The sequence below is a fragment of the Neophocaena asiaeorientalis genome, unplaced genomic scaffold, assembly GCF_003031525.2.
Source record: "Neophocaena asiaeorientalis asiaeorientalis breed wild unplaced genomic scaffold, Neophocaena_asiaeorientalis_V1.1 scaffold138, whole genome shotgun sequence".
Lineage (NCBI taxonomy): Eukaryota > Metazoa > Chordata > Mammalia > Artiodactyla > Phocoenidae > Neophocaena > Neophocaena asiaeorientalis.
The window spans coordinates 3,094,666-3,118,882 of NW_020172632.1; the positions used below are offsets into that span (position 1 = coordinate 3,094,666).

A 24,217-nucleotide genomic window follows, 5' to 3' on the forward strand; every position below is an offset into this window, starting at 1 on the left:
ACCTTGCTCAAAACCCTTAGAGTTTCACTTTCTGTATCTGTAAAATGGAGATAATATTTGCTTGGTATAATAGATTCTTGACCTGGGTTTTAAATCTGTTTTTTTGTGCCTTTAATTTTTTCAATTATGGAATAAGGATAATACCAATCTCATAGGATTGTTGTAAGGATTCAATTAAACGATACCTGTCTAGTGCATAGCATAGCTGCCCAACACACAGTGGGAACTCACACAGTGGTAGGCAGCATTATTATTACTTCACACGTTGTCTGCTTCATTCATTCATTCAACAGATATTTACTGATCATCGGTTAAGTTCCAGGTTCAGTTCTAGGTGCCAGCTATATAGCAGTGAATAAGTAAAGTTCTCACCTTCAAAAAGCTTTTATTCTAGTAGGGTGTAGATAATAAACAAGTAAATATCTATTATTCCCTATGTCAGATGGTGATCAGTTCAGTGGAGGAAAATAAAGCAGGGTAAGAGGCATAGGGATTGCCAGTCTGGCAGGGTAGGGAAGGTGGCAACAGAGAAGAGGGAAGGAGGACTGCTTTTTTATATAGGTTGGTCAGAAAAGGCCTCAGTGGAAAGGCAATATTTGAGCAGAGACCTAAAGGAAGTAAGGGCATGAGCAATATGGATATCTAGAGGAAGACAGTACAAGTACAAGGAGCCAAAGTGGGAAAACGTTTCATGGTTTTTAATAAACAACAAGGATGCCAGGGTGACTGAAAAAGATCGAGCGGGGTCAGAGAAATGCCAGCGAGTCACAGCAAAAACTCAGAACTAGGTGGGGAGCCGTGACAGGGTTTTGAGAAGAGAAATGACACGATCTGCTTTATATTAAAAAACCACAGAACTATTTTTTTTTTGTTTTGTTTTGTTTTTTTAGAAAAAAAGACTGAAAGGGGGAGGGTACGCAGGTGGAGGGAGGACACCATTACAATAATCTAGACAAGAAACCATAGTGGCTTGGACTAGGGTTTAGTTGTGCAGGCAGTGAGAAGTAGATTCTGGATATACAGTTTGAAGGTAAAACCAACAGAATTTACTTATGAGTTGGATAGAAAAAGAGAGAAAGAGGAGTCAAGGATAAATCAAAGGTTTCTGGCCTGAACAAGAATGAAGCTGTCATTTAATGAGGTGAGGATGACTACAAGAGGAGCAGATTTGGGGGAGGGTAGAAATCAGGAGTTCTGTTTTGACTATGTTTAACTTGAGATGCCAATTAGACATAAAATGGAGATGTTGAGTAGGCAGTTGTATGTATAAATATCTGGAGTTCAGGAGAAAGCTTGGGCTGGAGATATACACTTCAGAGCTGCAACTGTATATATGGTAATTGAAGCCACAAGATGAATGAGATCCCCTAGATATTAAGGGTAGAAAGAGATCAGAGAATTAACATTTACTGAGCACCTACTATGTGCCAGGCAATGTGAATTTGTACATTATGGAGTAGTGTAGGGCTAACTGTTCTTATGTTGAAGATAACCATGATGACCATGCCATTCCCTTCCTCAACAAACTACATGGAATAAAGCCAAGCTCCCTTTCCTGATATTCTAGGTTTTATACAATCCCCATTCAGCCTTTTCTCAGAACTTTATGATACAAACTCCATATTTCAATCAATCTGGTCTATGCTCCATTGTCTAGCCATGCCTTGAAATTTCCAACATTAGATTCTTTCTTTAAGCTGGCCCAAGGGCTGGAGAATGTTCTCCCCTATCAGCCCACCAGAAATCCTACCATCTCAAAATTTTGTTCATCTGCTACCTCCTTTACAAAGCTTTTCTTGGTCACCCAGGCCAGCTCTGACTTCTTCTGCCCTTTTGGTCTGACTATTCTTAGGACCCACTGCGTGAACTGCACTATAAGGATTATTTATATGAGAGGCCAGAGCATTCTCAAAGGAAGGACTGTGCCTCATTCCTTAGTACTTAGCACAGTGCCTGGATAAACAGAGTATGAAATACAACTTTACCTACATCTGGCTGTGACTTAGGAATAAATATTACAAGGACAATATAAAGAAATCAGAGATAATGCAATCTTTCCAAATGTATAGAACTGAGCTTCATTTACACATTTAAAGTATTTTTCTAGATGATAAACTACCTCACTAATTTATTCCTTACCTGGCTCAGGAGCATAATGGCATAGGGATTAAGAGCACAGACTCCAGAATCACACACACACAGGTTTGTATCTGGTTCTGATATATACTATGACATTGGGCAAGTTTTGTGCCTGAGTTTCCCCCTCTCAGTGCATACAGTATGAATACTGACCTTTAGAATAGTTTTTAGGATTAAATGAGATAATGCATACAGGACATAGTAAGCCCTCAATAAATACTACTAAAAATTTCTTTTATCCTGCACACTTGGCTATTGGAGAATCATCATGATCATCTTTACTTTTCATATTTGGACAGTATCTCACAGTTTACAAAGCACTCATATACACTGCCTTATTTGAGCCATGCTATGGTCCTGGGAGAAGCAGAATTTATTGCTTCTGTTTTATAGAAAAGAAAACTGGGATACAGAGAGAGGGTGTACCTTGTTGAAGGTTGCACAGCTAATAATCATGTGATTCTCAGTCCAAAGTTCCTTCCTCTATACCATTGTTTTCTCTCTATTCCCCTCTCCTCAATCACTCCAACGATAAAGTAGAGGCCCCAAAAAGCTACGAATTTTCAGATTGATTCTGCATGTAAGGCATTATTAAGGCACAGGATGCTTCATCTCATTACTTTAAAAAATTGAAACTTACAATTTAGAAAATAATAGATTTCTTAAAAAAAAATGAATAACCTGAAGAAATATAAACCACCCTTGCTAGAAACAATATTTTTTCCCTTTAATTAGACTGCTGTTATGCCAGATTAGAGTTTCATGTATAGACTTATTTAAGAAGCAGCTATATTATTCTTTTAAATCCCTTGCTATTTCATTTCTTTTGTAAATATTATGTAAACAGTTTACCAAATGACTTCAACCTATAAACTCAAGCGTCCCGTGGTCAAAATACTCCAGGACCATTTTTCCTTACAAAGTTGCTTTTGGAAATAAAGCAATTGAGAAGCCTGGGCTGCAGTCCTGAGTGGTCATTAACTGAATGTGCAGCTCTCAAGCAAGTCGTTTCACCTCAGGCCTGCATATCTGTTGAATGGCATGGACTACCACCTATCTTGCTACTTCCCAAAGCTGATAAGAAGAGGAGTGCGATAACTGTGAATGTATCAGCATCTTAGTAAGATCTCCTGGTTTCTTTCAGTCAAGAAGTTTATTGTGGCTAAATGGTGGGATGCATGTGGTAGAAAAGTAATGGAGGGAGTGAGAAGAACTGAGGGGTTGGGGATGGGGGGAGGAGATGGTATGAGATTATGAAGGCTTTTGTATGCTTTGGAAGGAGTTTACAGTTTTTTCCTGTAGGGCATTAGAACCACTAGAGGCTTTTAAGCAGGAGAGAGATGAGATATCACCAAACCTATGTTTCAGAAAAATAACTTGAGAGACAGTAGGAAGGATTGATAGGAGGTGGGGTAGGCAAGATTGGAATCAGCGAGATGAATTAGGATGCTGCAAGGTTTAATCTGGGCCATGAAGATTTGGGCAGTGGTGTGGGGGCAAGGAAAAGAAAAAAACAGATTTGAGAGAAGTTTAGAGTCAGAATTAATATTGTGACCAACTAGATACTAATTGCATTCCATCCCACAATCATAGTTCTTATTCTCTGAATCTCGATTATTTAGGAATACTGGAAAATCTCAAATAATTAGATATGGTGATATACAATATCTGTGGGGAATGGAACAAGCTCAGCAGCAGTAACTTTAACATGTATTTCATTGATTACATGCTTCATCTTGCTTTATCTTGAAATCAAAGCTTTTAAGGTGTAGGTAGTTCAATGGCATTCAAGTTTTTCCTTCTGGTTCTTCTTTTTTTTTTTTTAAATCAAACTCAGTCTAACATAAATTGGAAATCAGTTCCACTGCAACATTAGAGACATTAACATATGAAAGTCACTGAAGTACCGAATATTTTAAAATATTGGTGCTTGGAGCTGCAATTTATTGCATTTACTAGGTGATCTCTAATGTTGATTTTTTAAGTTCTATTGTTCTTTGGCTCTAATTTTAAGGTGAAACTCTATAATCTATTAACAGAGTTTTAAAAGGAGCCACTGATCTTAAACAGTAATGGCCATAAGAAAACTTGGGTTTTAGGGTCAGCTCTGCTATTGTAATTGACCATGTGACTTAAGGAAAGTGTATAATTTTACCATGCTTTGATTCTACCATCTGTAAAGTGACAGTTGGCTTTGATATCTCTGAGATTCTTTTCAAACATGAGATATTATGATTCCAAAGATACATTCTTTTGTCTGGTTTAGACCATTTGGATATTTTAAATGGAAATATCCATCATTGCTCTAGTGGAAGAATTCACTGCTATCATGCTTTCTTTAGCTGTAAGCCTTTCCCACCTCTTCTGTCTCTCTCTCCACTTAGGACAATTATAGCAGATACTGTTTATTACATGGCAGGGACATAGTAGTTTACATTCACTTATTTAACTTTTATCACAACTCTCTGAGCTAGATATTATTCTCTTTTAAAGGTGAAGGACTAAAAGTTCAGCAGGGCCAAGTAAGTTGCCCAATGTCATAAAACAAGTATGTGATGAGGTGAGATTCAGATACAGGTCTAAGTACCACTGAAACTTTTACTTTTAACAAAGCTATTCTGTTTCTATTCACCCAACAGCTCTCTGTGAAAGGCTCAGGTCAAATTCATTTCCTTTATAATGTCTTATCACTGCAGGCTGAAATTACCTATCCTTCCAACTGTCAGTATGATATGTAATGCAATTTGCTTTACATGTGTGTGTTTACTAGAATGTGAACCCTTCAAGGTCAGTAACAATTCCTTTTATTTCTATATCATCAGTGTCTGGTATGGAGGTGGGCCATGTGGTTGCTCAGCAAATGTTTTACTCTATGAAAGAATGAATACCAGCATGACATGCAGATTAACCTATTTCTAATTCCTTATGGTGGCAAACAGGATATCCTTGTATTATCAATGAAGTCAAATGTCTTCCAGCAGCAGCTTCTGGATACAGACTGTAAGTTTGACAAGGGTAATAACTATGTCATTGTTTTTCAACACTGTGTTCCCAGTGCTGAGCATCGTGCTTAGCTTGGTGCTTAGTGTAGCAAAAGTGGATGGGTGACTGAGGAAGGAATCTGTGTACCCTAACTTTGTAAGGCTTTCCTCCCAGTTCATTCAAATAAACCTTTACTGAAGGTGTACTTTGTAAAAATCCCGGCTAGGAGTTTGTTTATACTCACTCTCCTGTTCCTCTTTGTTCTAGAATATAAAATTTCTGATAATGCATTTCTGCATGCATGTTTGCCTGTTTTGGGGGTTCACAGCTATAGATCTGGAGGAAGAGATGTTCTTGGGGCAAGAATGGGGGCTGTGTGATTATGTAAGTGACAAGGCACACAGGCCACCAGTCCTGAAGCTCACTGCCATCACCATCCATGTTTCCCAGTAGGCTGCACTCCTTTGATAAATAGAAAGACCTCATGTTCCAGTTGCAGGTGGAGCTTCTCTGAATGAGGTGGATATGAGTACAGAAAAGGAGGAAAAGAGAGGAGGCAGGAAGGAGAAGAGTTGTAGAATTAAAAAACAAAGAAAAAAAGGAGGGAAGAGTGGAAAGAAGGGGAGAGAGTTAAAAGGGTGAAATAGAATTGGAAAGAAGATGGAGCGGTGGGAAAGAAAGGAGGAAAGAAAAGGGAAGAGGAAGGCTGGGAGATATTGACAACTTCACACTGAGTGGTGCCAGACAGTTGCAGGTCCAGAGGGAAATTTGGGGCTGGAGGGGCCCCTTACTCTGACTCCAAGAAAGGGTAGGTAGTAGGGGGGGGTCAGCTTTTAGACTCAATTACCTCACTGCCAGGGCAATGCCAGAGTAAGGCAAATGGGCCAATGATGTTCACATGGCTCTAACATACACACCAGGTAGGGCTTAATGACAGTAGCTCTGAAATGAATATTACTTCCCCTCTTAGTAACTGTTATTAGCAAAATGGAAAACAACATAACAAAACTAACAAATAACACAGTGCTCTCAGTATCTTGACAATCAGCTTCTCCCAGGAAGGCCTGTGACTGCTGCTATTTTGGTTATCCCACAGTGCTCAGTTCAGTGGTATACCCAGCAGACATTTAGTAAATAGTTGGACAGTTGGGAAATCTTAACATGAAGTACTGTTTTGATTTGGGGGTGGGGACACAGAAGAATGTTTAACAGGTCCTTTGGTGAGAAGCTAGTCTCTGCTTTGTGGAAAAAAGGCTAAAGACACAGTAAGACTCCTAGAGCTAAGTCTTATGTTATTTGTTATTAAAAAGGCAAGGTCTTAAGATGTGCTTTTTAACAGTCTTTAGTTTGGCTGTAATTTAAGATGACTTTTACAAATTAGATCCTAATCCCTGCAGACACAGATGGCTGTCACAGAATAGCCTTGCAAAAACACTAGTCATTAGACTTGGAAGAGCATTCAGAGAAGGATGAAGGGCCATTAACTCTCATCCCACCCCTAGGTCTAGGAGGTCTAATGAGTCCTGGGTGGGCTCTCTGGGTTTAGGCCTGGGTCTGGAATCTGGGTGGGCTTAGGGCACCGGTTCTCATTTGGAACAGCCTCTCTAGTTCACTCTGGAATCAGGGATTTAGGATCAGACCTGAGGTCATTAACACTTGACAACAGTAACTTGAATACTTATGTGTGAGGCACCATGCTGGGAACTTCAGGGGAGATAGACATGAACATGATATGGACAGTCTCTGTAAATGATTACAGAAAAATAGGACAAGTTGTATAAGAGAGGAATGTATAAACTGCAATGGGTACATAGGTGAGGAGCTTGGGAGATGGGGAGGGCTTCCCAGAGGAGATGACATTTGACTGGGCATTAAAAGACAAGCTCAGGAGATTGGTTCAAGATGGTGGTGTAGAAGGACATGCGCTCACTCCTTCCTGCGAGAGCAGTGGAATCACAACTAACTGCTGAACAATCATCAACAGGAAGACCCTGGAACTCACCAAAAAAGATACCCCACATCCAAAGACAAAGGAGAAGCCACAATGACATGGTAGGAGGGGCGCAATCACAATAAAGTCAAACCCCATAACCGCTGTGTGTCTGACTCACAGACTGGAGAACAATTATACCACAGAAGTCCACCCACTGGAGTGAAGGTTCTGAGCCAGGTCAGGCTTCCCAACCTGGGGGTCTGGCAACAGGAGGAGGAATTCCCAGAGAATCAGACTTGGAAGGCTAGTGGGATTTCATTGCAGAACTTTGACAGGACTGGGGGAAACAGAGACTCCACTCTTGGAGGGCACACACAAAGTAGTGTGTGCATCAGGACCCAGAGGAAGGAGTAGTGACCCCACAGGAGACTGAACCAGACCTACCTGTTAGTGTTGGAGGGTCTCCTGTAGAGGCGGGGGTTGGCTGTGGTTCACTGCAGGGACAAGGACACTGGCAGCAGAAGTTCTGGGAAGTACTCCTTGGCGTGAGCCCTCCTGGAGTCCACCATTAGCCCCACCAAAGAGCTGGTAGGCTCCAGTGTTGGGACGCCTCAGGCCAAACAACCAACAGGGAGGGAACTCAGACCCACCCATCAGCAGACAAGTAGATTAAAGTTTTACTGAGCTCTGCCCAACAGAGCACCACCCAACTCTACCCACCACCAGTCCCTCCCATCAGGAAGTTTGCACAAGCCTCTTAGATCGCCTCATCCACCAGAGGGCAGACAGCAGAAGCAAGAACTACAATCCTCCAGCTTGTGGAATGAAAACCAAATTCACAGAAAGAAAGACAAAATGAAAAGGCAGAGGTCTATGTACCAAATGAAGAAACAAGACAAAACCCGAGAAAAACAACTAAATGAAGTGGAGATAGGCAACCTTCCAGAAAAAGAATTCAGAATAATGATATTGAGGATGAACCAGGACCTCAGAAAAAGAATAGAGCAAAGATTGAGAAGATGCAAGAAATGGGTAACAAAGACCTAGAAGAATTAAAGAAAAAACACCTAGAACAATTAAAGAACAAACAAACAGAGATGAACATTACAATAACTGAAATGAAAAATACACTAGAAGGACTCAATGGCAGAATAACTGAGGCAGAAGAACGGATAAGTGACCTGGAAGACAGAATGGTGGAATTCACTGCTGTGGAACAGAATAAGAAAAAAGAATGAAAAGAAATGAAGACAGCCTACGAGACTTCTGGGACAACATTAAATGCACCAACATTCACATTATAGGGGTCTCAGAAGGAGAAAAGAGAGAGAAAGGACCTGAGAAAATATGTGAAGAGATTATAGTCGAAAAGTTCCCTAACATGGTAAAGGAAATAGCCACCCAAGACCAGGAAGCACAGAGGGTGCCAGGCAGGATAAACTCAAGGAGAAACATGCTGAGACACATAGTAATCAAACTGACAAAAATTAAAGACAAAGAAAAATCATTAAAAGCAACAAGGGAAAAATGACAAATAACATACAAGGGAACTCCCATAAGGTTAACAGCTGATTTCTCAGCAGAAACTCTACAAGCCAGAAGGGAGAGGCACGATATGTTTAAAGTGATGAAAGGGAAGAACCTACAACCAAGATTACTCTACCCGGCAAGGATCTCATTCAGATTCGATGAAGAAATCAAAAACTTTACAGACAAGCAAAAGTTAAGAGAATTCAGCACCACCAAACCAGCTCTACAACAAATGCTAAAGGAACTTCTCTAAGTGGGAAGCACAAGAGAAGAAAAGGACCTACAAAAACAAACCCAAAACAATTAAGAAAATGGTAATAGAAACATACATATCTATAATTACCTTAAATGTGAATGGATTAAATGCTCCAACCAAAAGACACAGGCTCGCTGAATGGATACAAAAACAAGACCCACATATATACTGTCTACAAGAGACCCACTTCAGACCTAGGGGCACATACAGACTGAAAGTGAGGGGATGGAAAAAGATATTCCATGTAAATGGAAATCAAAAGAAACGTGGAGTAGCAGTACTCATATCAGAGAAAATAGACTTTAAAATAAAGAATGTTACAAGAGACAAGGAAGGACACTACATAATGATCAAGGGATCAATCCAAGAAGAAGATTAAACAATTATAAATATATGTGCACCCAACACAGAAGCACCTCAAAACATAAGGCAAATGCTAATGGCTCTAAAAGAGGAAATCGACAGTAACACAACAATAGTCGGGGACTTAAACACCTCACTTACACCAATGGACAGATCATCCAGACAGAAAATTAACAAGGAAACACAAGCTTTAAATGACACAACAGACCAGATAGATTTAATTGATATTTACAGGACATTCCATCTGAAAACAGCAGATTACACTTTCTTCTCAAGTGCACATGGAACATTCTCCAGGATAGATCACATCTTGGGTCTAAAATCAAGCCTCGGTAAATTTAAGAAAATTGAAGTCATATCAAGCATCTTTTTTGACCACAACACTATGAGATTAGAAATAAATTACAAGGAAAAAAATGTAAAAAACACAAACACATGGAGGCTAAACATAACATTACTAAATAGCCAAGAGATTGCTGAAGAAATCAAACAGGAAATCAAAAAATACCTAGAGACAAATCACAATGAAAACACGACGATCCAAAACCTATGGGATGCAGCAAAAGCAGTTTTAAGAGGGAAGTTTATAGAGATACAATCCTACCTCAGGAAACAAGAAAAACCTCAAATAAACAATTTAACCTTACACCTAAAGGAACTAGAGAAAGAAGAACAAACAAAACTCAAAGTTGGGAGAAGGAAAGAAATCATAAAGATCAGAGAAGAAATAAATGAAATAGAAACAAAGAAAACAATAGAAAAGATCAATCTCCTAAAAGCTGGTTCCTTGAGAAGATAAACAAAACTGAAAAACCTTTAGCCAGACTCATCAGGAAAAAGAGGGAGAGGACTCAAATCAATAAAATTAGAAATGAAAAAGAAGAAGTTACAACGGACACCACAGAAATACAAAGCATCATAAGAGACTACTACAAGCAACTCTATGCCAATAAAATGGACAACCTGGAAGAAATGGACAAATTCTTAGAGAGGTATAACCTTCCAAGACTGAACCAGGAAGAAACAGAACATGTAAACTGACCAATCACAAGTAATGAAATTGAAACTGTGATTAAAAATCTTCCCACAAACAAAAGTCCAGGACCAGATGGCTTCACAGGTGAATTCTATCAAACATTCAGAGAAGAGCTAACACCCATCCTTTTCAAACTCTTCCAAAAAAATTGCAGAGGAAGGAACACTCCCAAAGTCATTCTATGAGGCCACTATCACCCTGATACCAAAACCAGACAAAGATACTACAAAAAAAAGAAAATTACAGGCCAATATCACTCATGAATATAGATGCAAAAATCCTCAGCAAAATACTAGCAAACAGAATCCAACAACACATTAAAAGGATCATACACCATGATCAAGTGGGATTCATCCCAGGGATGCAAGGATTCTTTAATATATGCAAATCAATCAATGTGATACACCATGTTAACAAACTGAAGAATAAAAACCATATGGTCATCTGAATAGATGCATAAAAAGCTTCTGACAAAATTCAAAACTATTTATGATAAAAACTCTCCAGAAAGTGGGCACAGAAAGTGGCCTACCTCAACATAATAAAGGCCATATACAACAAACCCACAGTAAACATCATTCTCAATGGTGAAAAACTGAAAGCATTTCCTCGAAGATCAGGAGCAAGACAAGGATGTCCACTCTTGCCAGTATTATTCAACATAGTCTTGGAAGTCCTAGCCACAGCAATCAGAAGAAAAATAAATAAAAGGAATACAAATTGGAAAAGAAGAAGTAAAACTGTTTGCAGATGACATGATACTATACATAGATAATCCTAAAGATGCCACCAGAAGACTACTAGAGCTAATCAATAAATTTGGTAAAGTTGCATGATACAAAATTAATGCACAGAAATCTCTTGCATTCCTATACACTAACAATGAAAAATCAGAAAGAGAAATTAAGGAAACACTCCCATTTACCACTGCAACAAAAAAGAATTAAATACCTAGGAATAAACCTACATAAGGAGGTAAAAGAACTCTACTCAGAAAAGTATAAGACAGTGATGAAAGAAATCAAAGATGACACAGACAGATGGAGAGATATACCATGTTCTTGGATTGGAAGAGTCAATACTGTGAAAATGACTATACTACCCAAAGCAATCTACAGATTCAGTGCAATCTGTATCAAATTACCAATGGTATTTTTTACAGAAATGATTTTTTATGAACCAAAAAATCTTAAAATTTGTATGGAGACACAAAAGACCCTGAATAGCTGAAGCAAACTTGAGGGAAAACAACGGAGCTGGAGAAATCAGACTCCCTGACTTCAGACTGTATTACAAAGCTACAGTCATCAAGACAATATGGTACTGGCACAAAAACAGAAATATAGATCAATGGAACAGGATAGAAAGACCAGAGATAAACCCGTGCATCTATGCTCAACTAATCTATGACAAAGGAGGCAAGGATATACAATGGAGAAAAGACAGTCTCTTCAATAAGTAGTGCTGGGAAAACTGGACAGCTACATGTAAAGGAATGAAATTAGAACACTCCCTAACACCATACCCAAAAATAAACTAAAAGTGGATTAAAGACCTAAATGTAAGACTGGACACTATAGAACTCTTAGAGGGGGGCTTCCCTGGTGGCACAGTGGTTAAGAATCCACCCGCCAATGCAGGAGTCATGGGTTGAGCCCTGATACGGGAAGATCCCACATGCTGTGGAGCAACTAAGCCTGTGCGCCACAACTACTGAAGCCCCCGTGCCTAGAGCCAGTGCTCCCAACAAGAGAAGCCACCACAATGAGAAGCCTGCACACCACAATGAAGAGTAGCCCCTGCTCACTGCAACCAGAGAAAAGTCCGCGTGCAGCAATGAAGACCCAATGCAGCCAAAAATAAAATAAGTTAAAAAAACAAAACAAAACAAAACTCTTAGAGGAAAACATAAGAACACTCTTTGACATAATTCACAGCAAGATAATTTTTGACCCACCTCTTAGAGTAATGAAAATAAAAACAAAAATAAACAAATGGGACCTAATGAAACTTAAAAGCTTCTGCACAGTAAAGAAAACCATAAACAAGATGAAAAGACAAGCCTCAGAATGGGCAAAAATATTTGCAAATGAAGCAATTGACAAGGGATTAATCACCAAAATATACAAACAGCTCATGAAGCTCAATATCAAAAAAACAAACAGCAGAATAAAAAAAATGGGCAGAAGACCTAAATAGACATTTCTCCAAAGAAGACATACAGATGGCCAAGAGGCACATGAAAAGATGCTCAGCATCACTAATAATTCACTTCATTGTACAACAGAGACTAACAGAACATTGTAAAGCAACTATATACCACCCCCCCAAAAAAAAATGTATCTTAGAGATAAGCTAGTCTAAGCCCCTTTTCATATAAAGTAGGAACATATAAAGTAGGAACTCCAGGAGTGACTCCTTCTCCCTATTTATCCATTACTATAAAAAAAGTGATAATTCAGTAGTGCTTCGTAATCTCCAAAAATAGAAAAATCACTACCTCACAACACAAAATATTTTCTTAGAAAGTGGCTTTCTTACATTGGTCCAAATTTGTCTCCCAATAACTTTCAACTTACTGGTCCCACTTTATCATTGAAGCTGCACAAAATCAGATCCCTCTTTTTCACTGCAGGCTTTCAAGTAGCTGAAGACAAAAATCACATCTCCCATGGCCGTGCCTTCTCTAGAGGAAAGTATTTCCCCAAATGATATGATTTCCACTTCCCTTCCCTTCCTACCAGCCCTGTTCTAGATAAGCTCCTGTTGCTTTTTTTTTTTTTGGCCATGCCGTGCAGCATGTGGGATCTTAGTTCCCTGGCCAGGGATCGACCCTGTGCATCCTGAACTGGGAGCGTGGAGTCTTAACCACTGGACTGCCAGGGAACTCCCAATCTCCTGTTTCTTCAGGCGACAGCACAGAGTTTCAGCATGGAGTCTAAGGACTACTCAGGGGTCATTTATCTTTGTAAACAGTTGACTACAACTTGTTATTCTCTTGTTGGGATTATACCTCTAAAAATGCAGCTGGCTTTTTGTTGGGAGTCACAACAGATTATTAATGTATATTCAGCTTAATTCAACGACAATAACCTCTACTAAAGCAGGATTCTTTCATCCCAAACTTGAGCAATTGGTTTTCTAAGCCTATGCAGGCATCTCTTTCTATGTCTATATATTTCTGTAAAATTTTTCTAGGTTCATTTTTGCCTATTATTTCACTATTTTAAGGCTTTCTTGAATCTTATTTTTCATAATCCATAAACCTGATAACGTCTTCATTTAAGTTGCCAATAAGTGTGATGAGTAATAAAGAATTAAATATAGAACCTCTTGTTTCCCTCCAGGGAGAGGGCAGTCTCTTAGTCAACAGTTTCTGGACACATCCATTTAATCAGCAATGAATCTACCTGTCGATTTACATCTCTCTATTTTTCCCCAGAATACTATGAGAGACTATCAAAAGCCTTGCTGAAATACAGATACACAGTGAATATAGTTCACCCTCCCTGACTTCCCAGGCTAGTAAGAACTGTCAAATCACAAAATACTCTTGGTTTAGCAATGACTTGTTCACGAACCTATGATCATTGACCCTGATCTGACTGTTAAGCTGTTAAGCACATAATTCTCAGATCTACCCTAAGGTATACAGAGATGAAATCTTGGGAAAGCCTGTATGAGTGCTGGAATAGGGGAAACAACCAGGAAGGAAGACCTAGTACCTAATTTCTTACCTAGGCTATTAGGCACATGTCTGCTGGCCTGGGAAGCCATACCTTCTCCAAAGGCTGAGGAGAGAAAGGTGTGCAGAACAAAGAAGGACTCCTGAGTGTGTGGTCTTGTGGTAAGTTGTGCCATGGCACTTTTCTTGGACTACTTTGTCCAGCCCTAATGATGGGCTATCTCCCATCTGGACACACTTCCCGAGATAGGTATGGGAACTTACATCTCTCCTAGGAAAGGTACTCAGTAACTTGAATTCATCCCATGGAAATCCTTTGGAAGCTACAAAATCAAAGACGATCTGGAGCTTATTGCTGGCCAGGAAACGCCGCTCGAGGAACTCGCCACTGGGTGTCCGGATCCGCAGTTTGCTCACAGGTTCAGCATTTTCTTCCTTTGGCTCTGGAGGCAGGGCCTGCTCTAAGGAGAGTCTGATGGCCTAAAGAGGGCAAAAATCAGGTGTTAAACTGTTGATGGATGGAATTGTGGGGGGTGGGGGAGGGAGAGACGAGAAAAAACCTGCTGCTTCCTAGAAACTCATCAAAAGCTATTGCCCATTTATTAACTAAGCCTAATGCTTGGACAACAGAATTATGTGTTTTTCATTTTCTTAATATTAGCCCAATAAGCAATTAATTAAAATAAATCCCACCTTGATGACACATTAAATTGATAGGTAACTACACAGAGAAGAAAGGTAATTTATTTTTTACTGAAGGGCTCAGGTATTTGTGATTCCTTTCTAGGGCATAAATTAAGGCTATTAGAAGCATTTGCAAAAGACGTGTGTGCACGTGAATACACACACACACAGATGGGGGTGGAGAAAGAGAGAGGGAGAGAGAGCGCGAGCGCACAAAAGAGAGAGAGAACATACATTTCCCAAGTAGAAATGACTGAAGATTTTGTAGAATTCTGGATAATATATTAACGACAAAATGGAGGAAAGACTCTGTTTGGGTTGATGAAAATGTTTGGAAATAATGGTCGTGGTTGCAAGACTGTGAATGTAATTCATGCCACTCAACTGTACTTAAGAAGGGTTAAAAAGGCAAATTTTTGTTATATATATTTTGCTACAATAAAAAAATGGAATGGAAAGAAATTAAAATATCAGGCTTATTGGGGGCAGGAGACTATGGTCCTAGTTCCAGCTTTGCCACTAAACTGCTGTGAGATTTGGCCAAGTCCACATTTCTGGACCTAGATGTGGCACAGACTCAAACAGGTGGGGTAAACTGTTGGGAGATCTCATGGCTAGAGTTGGGCTCTAGTTCTCAATCTAGCATTACGTTGTTTCACATTCAAGATATTCCAGTGGAAGGAGTTTAAAGATCTCTGATGTCCCTGCCTGTAGCAGAAATTCACTAAAACCTTTTTGTTCCTAGAACTGTGGCAGGTTCCTTAGACATGTAAGCCTGGTATTAGCATGCTCAGCTTCACAGTTACATTGTGTTCCTGGTTACTTTCACATTTCCATGTTCCCAATTTTCATCAATAGGGAAAACAAAAATTTCCCCCAATTAACATGAGTGAGAGAAATTGGGATATATGTTCTCTAAAATCTCAACACAATTTTCAAAGTTGGTGTCACTCCTTTTGGAGAAAAAACAACAACAACAAAAACCCTATTAAACAACTCTCAGGTAAAAGGGGAAATATAATGAAAACTACAGAATATCTAGAAAACAATTGTTGAAATTTCATATTCATATTGGAATCTCTGGGATTCATTTAAAGCAGTGCTCAGAGGAAATTCATAGCCTTAAAATTCTTATATCATTCAAAAGGAAAATAAAAATAAGTTAACTGGGTCTTCCCTGGTGGCGCAGTGGTTAAGAATCCGCCTGCCAATGCAGGGGACATGGGTTTGAGCCCTGGTCCGGGAAGATCCCCCATGCTGCGGAGCAACTAAGCCCCTGCGCCACAACTAGTGAGCCTGCGCTTTAAAGCCCGAGCCACAACTACTGAAGCCCGTGCACCTAGAGCTTGTGCTCCACAACAAGAGAAGCCACAGCAATGAGAAACCTGCGCACTGCAACGAAGAGTAGCCCCTGCCTGCTGCAACTAGAGAAAGCCCGTGCACAGCAACGAAGACCCAACACAGCCAAAAATAAATAAATAAAAATAATTAAAAAAAAAAAAGAGAAATCTCTTCCCTTGTAGCTTGTTTTAATGGTCAATGAGTAAGCATAGGTAAAGCAGGTAGCAGAGTAGTTGATACACAGAAGATGTTCAACAAAATATTTTCTACCTTCCATTACTGAGAGTCCTCAGCATGGACAGATACTAGAGTTTGTCAGGCATAGTATTTCGTGCTTGTGTGATAGGCACTTGATAAGTGTTTGAACATGAATAAACTCTGATTTCCAAACAGTGAAATCTTACACATCTCTCAAGACCTGGCTCAAATATCAGTCCTTCTGTAGTGTTGACTGAATTCCAAAAACTGTGAAAGATTTTTACTTTGCCCCTGAACTCTAAGTATTTTGCTTTTATTTCTGTTACGTTATTTAGCACGTTTTCCCTTGATTTGCTGTTACTTGTAGACATGTTGTATCTTTCCTACAAGATGTAATCTCTCTTTGCAGGCAGAAAATGTCTTACTGTCCTTTGTTTCTCTTTCAGTACCTAGCATAGTTCTTGCTCAAAAATCATTTACTGATACTGGAGAGGGTGTAGAGAAAAGGGAACTCTCCTACACTGGGAGAATGGGAATGTAAATTGGTGCAGCCATTATGGAGAACAGTATGGAGGTTTCTTAAAAAACTAAAACTAGAACTACCATATGATCTAGCAATCCTACTCCTGGGCATATATCTGGAAAAGACGAAAACTCTAATTTGAAAAGATACATGCACCCCAATGCTCATAGCAGCACTATTTACAACAGCCAAGTCATGGAAGCAACTTAAGTGTCCATCAACAGATGAATGGATAAAAAATATGTGCTACATATATACAATGGAATATTACTCAGCCATAAAAAAGAATGAAATATTGCCATTTGCAGCAACATGGATAGACCTAAAGATGATCATACTAAGTGAAGTAAGTCAGACCAAGAAAGACAAATATTATGGTTACCATAGGGGGTTAGAGGTGGGGAGGGATAAATTAGGAGTATGGCATTAACAGACATACCCTACTATGTATAAAATAAACAACAAGGATTTACTGTATAGCATATATATATATATATATATATATATAATATATTATATATATTATATATATATATCTGAATAACTTTGCTGTACACCTGAAACTAGCACAACATTGTAAACCAACTATACTTTAATTAAAAAAATTTGTTGAATAAGTTACGAGGTGGCATCCTCTGACCAAGAGTGATGACTAACGGAGTTTTCATCAGCCCAAGTTAGGGCCCTCCAGGTCTTTCTATCACTTGTTAGATGGCTTCCTCTATTTATAAGTGAGTTTTGCCATTAATCCCATGTCTAGAAAAAAGTTTTAAAAGCCGTTTTTTGTGAGTCATCCTAGGAAGTCATTTGACACCCTTTCTCTTTTTTCCCATTGTACTTTAGGTAAATCTCTATAATAACTTTTATATATAGTATGTAATTCTATTTTTACAAGACTATGAACTCCTGGAGCAGAGGGCCCACATCTGTATCCCTACTTCCTAACAGATTTTGGACACACACTAAGTAGTCAAAAAAATATTTGCCAAATGAGTGAATGAAAAAATTCTCTATATTGTCACAGACATGACCTGAACTCAGGGTGGAAAAAAATCAGCCAAGCTAAATGGATTTCTCACATATAGGGGGGCCCAGTGAAAGATGTTGCAGAAGTAACTCCCAGTGTCTTTTGGTGGGTAAAGTCAAGCCTGGGAAAAGGCGAGAAAATACAGTCTTTGTGTTTTTTGGGTGAGACAATATTTAGGAAGGATGGGAATATTTGTCAGGCAAGAAAGGGGAGAGGAATTGGAAAGAATAGAAAACCATGAATCTAGTACAAGTTCAAGTTTTCTCAGAGTTCAACACGATAGATTGGGAATGATTCTTCTAAAGAAAATTAGTCTTCCATATCAAAATGAATCTGGGAAAAGTGGAAAGAAGTTGTAGGAAATATTAACATCCTTAGTATCAAATGCAATGGAAATAGACCTAGCATTTGAATAACTTTTCTAAAAATTATGCTCTACCTCACGTTCCTCTTCTTGTTCTTTGCGAATCTGTTCCAAACGAAACTGTTCTGCCATCTCTCTCTCATGAGCTTCCCTCTGTTGATAAAAGAGAAAGGAATCCAACACTTAATAAACACTGGCCTACTTTTTTTAAAAAAGAAAAGAAATAAAAGAGAAAGAAAAAGAAAAGAAAAAAAGTTCATTTTCAGCATGGCCCAGAGGTACACTGTGGTAATGAAAGTGTTTCTCTCTGGAACAAGGATGGAAATAAAAGCAACAACGAAGCATACCTCTATGATCATGGTGGGTTCCTATTCAAACATTTAGGTAGCTCTGGGTAGTGTAGCATTCAAGATCCTTCAGACCTTTCTCTGGTCTTCCTTTCTGGCCTTTTCTGCCACCTCCCCTGTACCCAAATATCAAAACTCTATTCACATCAGCCTCTATCTTGAACCCATGCTTTCTGGCTCCTTGCTGCTAGCATACATTACTTCCTCTCCTGCCCCCCTTTCTCTATCCAGTTCAAATATACAGTCTCTTCTATGAAACCCTGCCTAGTACATTCCCATTTCTTGGCTCTCCAAAAAAGCTGGAAAAAACTTTCCACTGAAAATCCTGTTCATTGAACTCTCACAGAACTCAGGGCTTCCCTTACAACATTTAGGATCCTTGCCTAAGTGTTCCAGCTATCTGTGCTCTTGACTGAATCTACTCTGCAGCACAATGTGAGCCTTCTTTTGAAGGCAGAAAGAGTGGCTTATTCATTTTCCTCTCCTTCAATGCCCAGTACAGAAGCATTTAATGCTCGAGAAGCATTAAATAAGTCAGTGGTTCTCAACCCTGACTGCACATTAAAATCACCTGAAGAGCTTTTTAAACATTGCTAGATTTTACCACAGACTGATTAAAAACAAATGAAGTAAACACTAGGCCCATTTTTGTTTTCACTTCTCATTATTCTTGAAAAAACTTATCTTGTCAAAATGAACCATGCTTTAAGAACCTGAGGTAGAATTATATTCTTTCTGTTAATTGAAACTAGCTTTCTCCACTGCAAACCCAACTCTCTTAGGTTTCAAAATGATTAAAGGGCTGGCATTTAAATAATGAAAGACTATTTAGGATTGAGTTCTTTATCCCAGAAGTCCCCTGACCAAACCTACCTTTGCTCTGTCAGCCTCAAGTGAAAGGCGATAGGCCTCGTCTTGTTCTCTCTTCACATTTTCTCTGGCTTCTCGTTCGTCCTTAAAAGAAAGGAAAATATTCAAATGCATTTTACCACATTACTGTTTTTAAAGAAAAAAACAATAATAATCCCCTTGTCTTACTCCTGTGTAAATTTATTATAATTAAACAAGACACTTTTAAAGTGTACAATATAAATAAGCTAACAAGTAATAAGGTGAGTAGCACAGTAGATAGTGAAAATAATGTTTGAAGCCTAGTCTACCACTTACGAATTGTGTGACCTTGGGCAACTTATTTAATCTCTTTAGGTCTCAGTTTCCTCAACTGTAAAAAAGAAATAACATTTGTCTCATAGGGCTGTGAGAATTCAATGCAATGATATATAAACTGTCTAGCAAAGTACCTCACATTTAGTTCATTTTCACTGATTAGTTCCCTTCTCCTTTACTCCTGATTTTTCTAAGATAAACTTGGAGATTATCAGCACTGGGACTAAGGACTGGGAAAGGACTAGGAAGTAATCTGGTCAGCACAGAAAGAGGTTGAAAGCAAAATACCCTGCTTAACTTTAGTCCATATCACACCACTAAAGCTTGGTTATCAAATAAGTATATCCCGACAACATTCACACTCATGAAGTGTGGATAATGTAAGTTATCTAAGTTGAAGATCTTTTAGAATATTTTTAGTGTCTGAAGTGATTATGCCATCTGCGTACATTTAAATTGTGATTTCATATAAAATTAAAAGTTAATTCAACCACCAGAATTTCTTATTTGTTAAATTCTGGAGTATAGCCAATATACATGTCCTTAAATTTAATAAATACCCACACCTGCTGACATTAGAGTATAGGTTCCCTTTCTGGTCATTTTTTTTTTTTTTTGCGGTACGCGGGCCTCTCACTGCTGTGGCCTCTCCCGTTGCGGAGCACAGGCTCCGGACGCGCAGGCTCAGCGGCCATGGCTCACGGGCCCAGCCGCTCCATAGCATGTGGGATCCTCCCGGACCGGGGCACGAACCCGTGTCCCCTGCATCGGCAGGCGGACTCTCAACTACTGCACCACCAGGGAAGCCCCCTTTCTGGTCATTTTGCACAATAGGCTGAATCATACATAAGTTACCAACATCTGACTGGTTTTGACCTATAAAAATGTAAATTTCATATAGTTTAATGTAATTCTTTCTTTTTGTCTCCTCAGTTCAATATATGCTTGCTCAGGCTGAGTGTATGCTCAGCACTGTCTTAGGTACTCCCTCTGATATCTATTCAAGACTGGTCTTCTTGAAGCCTCATACTCCTTTTGGTTTCAATGATTCCATTAAGTCCACAATCTCTGGTATAAATAGTAGCATTTCATTGATTCCTAATCTTTCAAATAAAAAATTAGGAAAAATTAGATGTTGTTGGCCTGAAGCTAATTGCTATACCATCTGTGATAAAAGAGTATGCCAGAGAAATTATATGTTGGGGCAAAATATCAGGAACAATGTTTAACCTGAGAGACCACTTAGGCTGCAAAGTAGTCAAGATAATTTACGTGTCATGTAATATGACACATGAATAAAAACAGGTTTTAAAAACTCCTACTTGGAGACGTACTTAGCTATTAGTATTTTTATTTTAAAGCAACAGAAGCATCTTCCTTTAAAGATATTTTCACTGATTCCAACTGGGTATTTCCTACTTTGGTCTATATACTGAAGTTTTACTATGACCAGATACAATCAGCCTGATAGGACATATTCTGTATGTTTTTCTTTATATTTGCATTTGCATTTACTCTGTAAGCACCTCTGCCCACTCAATATACAAGCTTGTACAGACTGGACACTTAATAGTTCATTTGGCCATGGCTGATCTATAGTTGATGTATAATGTCTTCATTTTTTTATGTCACCAAGGAGAGGTAATGAGGAGATTAGAAGACCTGTGTTCAACTCCTAGCCCTGCTAGTAGTAAGCTGTGTGTTCTTGGGTAAACACTGTCTCCCTTTTCAGTCATTTATTAAATTAAAGAATTGAATTTTTAAGGAAACTGTGCCTCTCTGAACAACTCTATCTTTCCAAATTTAGATATTCCTAATATTATCAACAACCTATGGGAGTAATCTTATCTTTTTACATTTCAAGTAGGGAAATATTTAAGATGTTTAGGATTTTAATTGTAACATACTTTCATGACTCCACCTTTTCAAATTAGTTTAGATTTCTCTTGTAGCATTCTGTCCTTCCCCTTTAAAACGTTTATCACAATTGTATCAATTATCGTATGATTATTTATTTAATGTGAGAGTCCCTGTAAGCACCATAAAGGCAGGGATCTTGTCTATATTACATACCTCTGTATTCCAAGTGTTTCCAAGCACCATAAAGGCAGGGATCTTGTCTATATTACATACCTCTGTATTCCAAGTGTTTCACATAATGCCTAGCTTTTGGGAGGTATTTAATAAGCATCTGTTGAATAAATGAACCGTCTTTCCAGGCATAAAACATTTACTGTCTAGAGTAAAAATTAAGGAGGAAAATGATATAGCTCATTCATAAAGTGGCCCTATCTGAGTCAATGAAATTGACTGGCTGGGCAGACACGACCCGTTATGACACTATGTACACACACAAAGGGACCTTCTAAAAGCTACCACAGCTGGAAGCCCTCTCTGAGCACAAATACAGTTTGTAATAAAAGCATTCTAAGTAAACAGCTCTGTTTTAAAACAGACTGTTGCAGATACGAAAGGCCATTAAATACAGGGATCCCTGCCACAAAATGTGGCACCTGTTGTGAGAGGACTTCTTGAACCAGCTAACTTCCTTCCCTCTCCACTTCTCTCTCTTCTGTTTCTCTTCCCTCCTTTCCTTCTCACAAATATTCATTAAGCACCAATTTTACTTTAGGCATCACACTAGTAGTGGGGTTATAGAGGCAGGCCACAGTTTGAGAGAGAGAGAGAGATGAGCTAATCTGAAAGAACAATATTGTGTAATCTGAGCTATTTGCTGCATTTTCTTTAACTTGTTTTTAAAAAGGCACTCATGCAAAAAATTGTAATGCAAATGTGAAATTATTCTTAAATGTAGCATTGTTAGTATTGCTAGGTGCTGGCTGCACAACACTGTGAATACACAGAATGTCACTGAATAATGCACATTATAATAATTAACTGTATGCTACATGAATTCTGCTTCTATTAAAAAATATTACTAGAATCAAAAAAAATTTATAAAATTGCTGTATGTCCACACAACAGAGTACTACTCAGCAATTAAAAGGAATGAATTACTGATACATGCCACAGCACGGATTAACCTCAAAATAATTATGCTGAGTGAAAGAAGTCAGACTAAAGAGTATATACTGTATGGTTCAATTTTTCATAAAACTTGAGAAAATGCAAATAAATCTATAGTGACAGAAAGATCAGTGGGTGCATGGGACTTGAATGGTTGGGAGGTAGAGGCAGAAGAAAGGGATTACAAGGTTCATGAGGAAACTTCTGAGAGTGATGGATATGTTCACTATTTTGATTGTGGTAAAGATTTTATTAGTGTATATGTATGTCAAAACTTTTAAAAATTGGACAGTTTATATAGGTACAGTTTATATAATTATACTTCAATATAGCTTTAGAAAATAAGTGATTAATAATACTGAAAAAATTAATGTATGGATTAAACAGCAGCTTGGACACAGATGAAGAGAGAATTAATAAAGTGGAAGTAATCTGAAGAAATTACCTAAATTGCAACATGGAGAGACACAGAGAAATAAGATATAATAGAGAAGTTATGTGGACATGGAGGATATAATGAGTGCCTAACATGCATCTGCTAGGAACCCTAGAAGGGAATATAAAGAATGGAGCAATACTCAAAGAGATAATGTTTTCGAATTTTCCAGTATGGATGAAAGTAAGAATAAGCGGCCAAGGACCATCTCAAATGGTAACTTCTAGTTCTATAGAAACTACCAAACTGAATAAACAAACAAATTGACTGAAGTCATCATAGTCAAACACAGCTTTGAATGCCACCTCACCTGAAGAAGACCAGCTCTTGATTCTGTGGATCCAGTGGTAAGACCTTGGATGACTGGGTTGTAATAACAGAAATAGTACTTAGAACCTTGCTAACAAAAGTGTGGTCCAAGAACAAGCAGCACTGAAGTCAACTGGAAGCTTGTCAGAAATGTAGAATCTTAGGCTCCACCCGAGACTGACTGAATCAGAATATGAATTTTAATAAATTCTCCAGGTGATTCCTATGCACAGTTAATTTAGCAAAGCACTGCTTAAGAAGCTTGCTTAAAAGTAATGTATACTGCTTAAGTGACAAGTGGTTGGGATGTTATTTTTGCCTGCAGGAAAGCCATAAATGGGGAAAGTTCATCCACTCTGGTGCAGAAAAATAGTTAAATACTAGGACCAGGACCTACCTTTTTACATGGAAAGTCAAGCTAAATGCTCTGGAGATTTTTTTGGGGCGTGTGTGTGTGTGTGTGTACACGCATGCAACAGAGATGATGTAATGGTGTTTGATAGAATCTAAATACTACATTCTGTGGCCACTTCTCCAGTCAGGATTCCTTCCTGAAGACAGACAGATAAGACAGGAGGAAGAAGCTTACTTTCAATCACAGGTCAGCAAACTGTGGTCTTTGGGACAAAGCTGGCCTGTAGCCTATTTTTGTAAATAAAGTTTTACTGGAATATAGCCATGCCTATTTGTTCATGAATTATCTATGGCTACTTCTGTGCTACAATGACATAGTTGAATAGTTGTGACAGAGAGTATATGGCTTCCAAAGTAGAAAGTATTTACTATCTGACACTTCACAGAAAATGTCTGCTGACCCTTTAAAATCATTATAAATGTTGGTTTCAGCCTTTTTAATTTTTAACTTTTAGT

The 24,217-nt window shown here is 38.5% G+C and overlaps 1 protein-coding gene across 1 annotated transcript in view; it reads right to left on the reverse strand.

Annotated features, from left to right (window-relative positions):
* Nucleotides 1-24,217, reverse strand: part of FAF1 (Fas associated factor 1) — a 469,659-nt gene that overhangs the window by 25,513 nt on the left and 419,929 nt on the right. The window contains exons 20-22 of the mRNA XM_024739340.1: nt 19,282-19,362; nt 18,137-18,214; nt 14,189-14,404 (exon numbers count right to left, since the gene is read on the reverse strand). Of these exons, the coding sequence (XP_024595108.1) occupies nt 14,189-14,404; nt 18,137-18,214; nt 19,282-19,362 (375 nt within the window). The remainder of the gene's footprint in view (nt 1-14,188; nt 14,405-18,136; nt 18,215-19,281; nt 19,363-24,217) is intronic.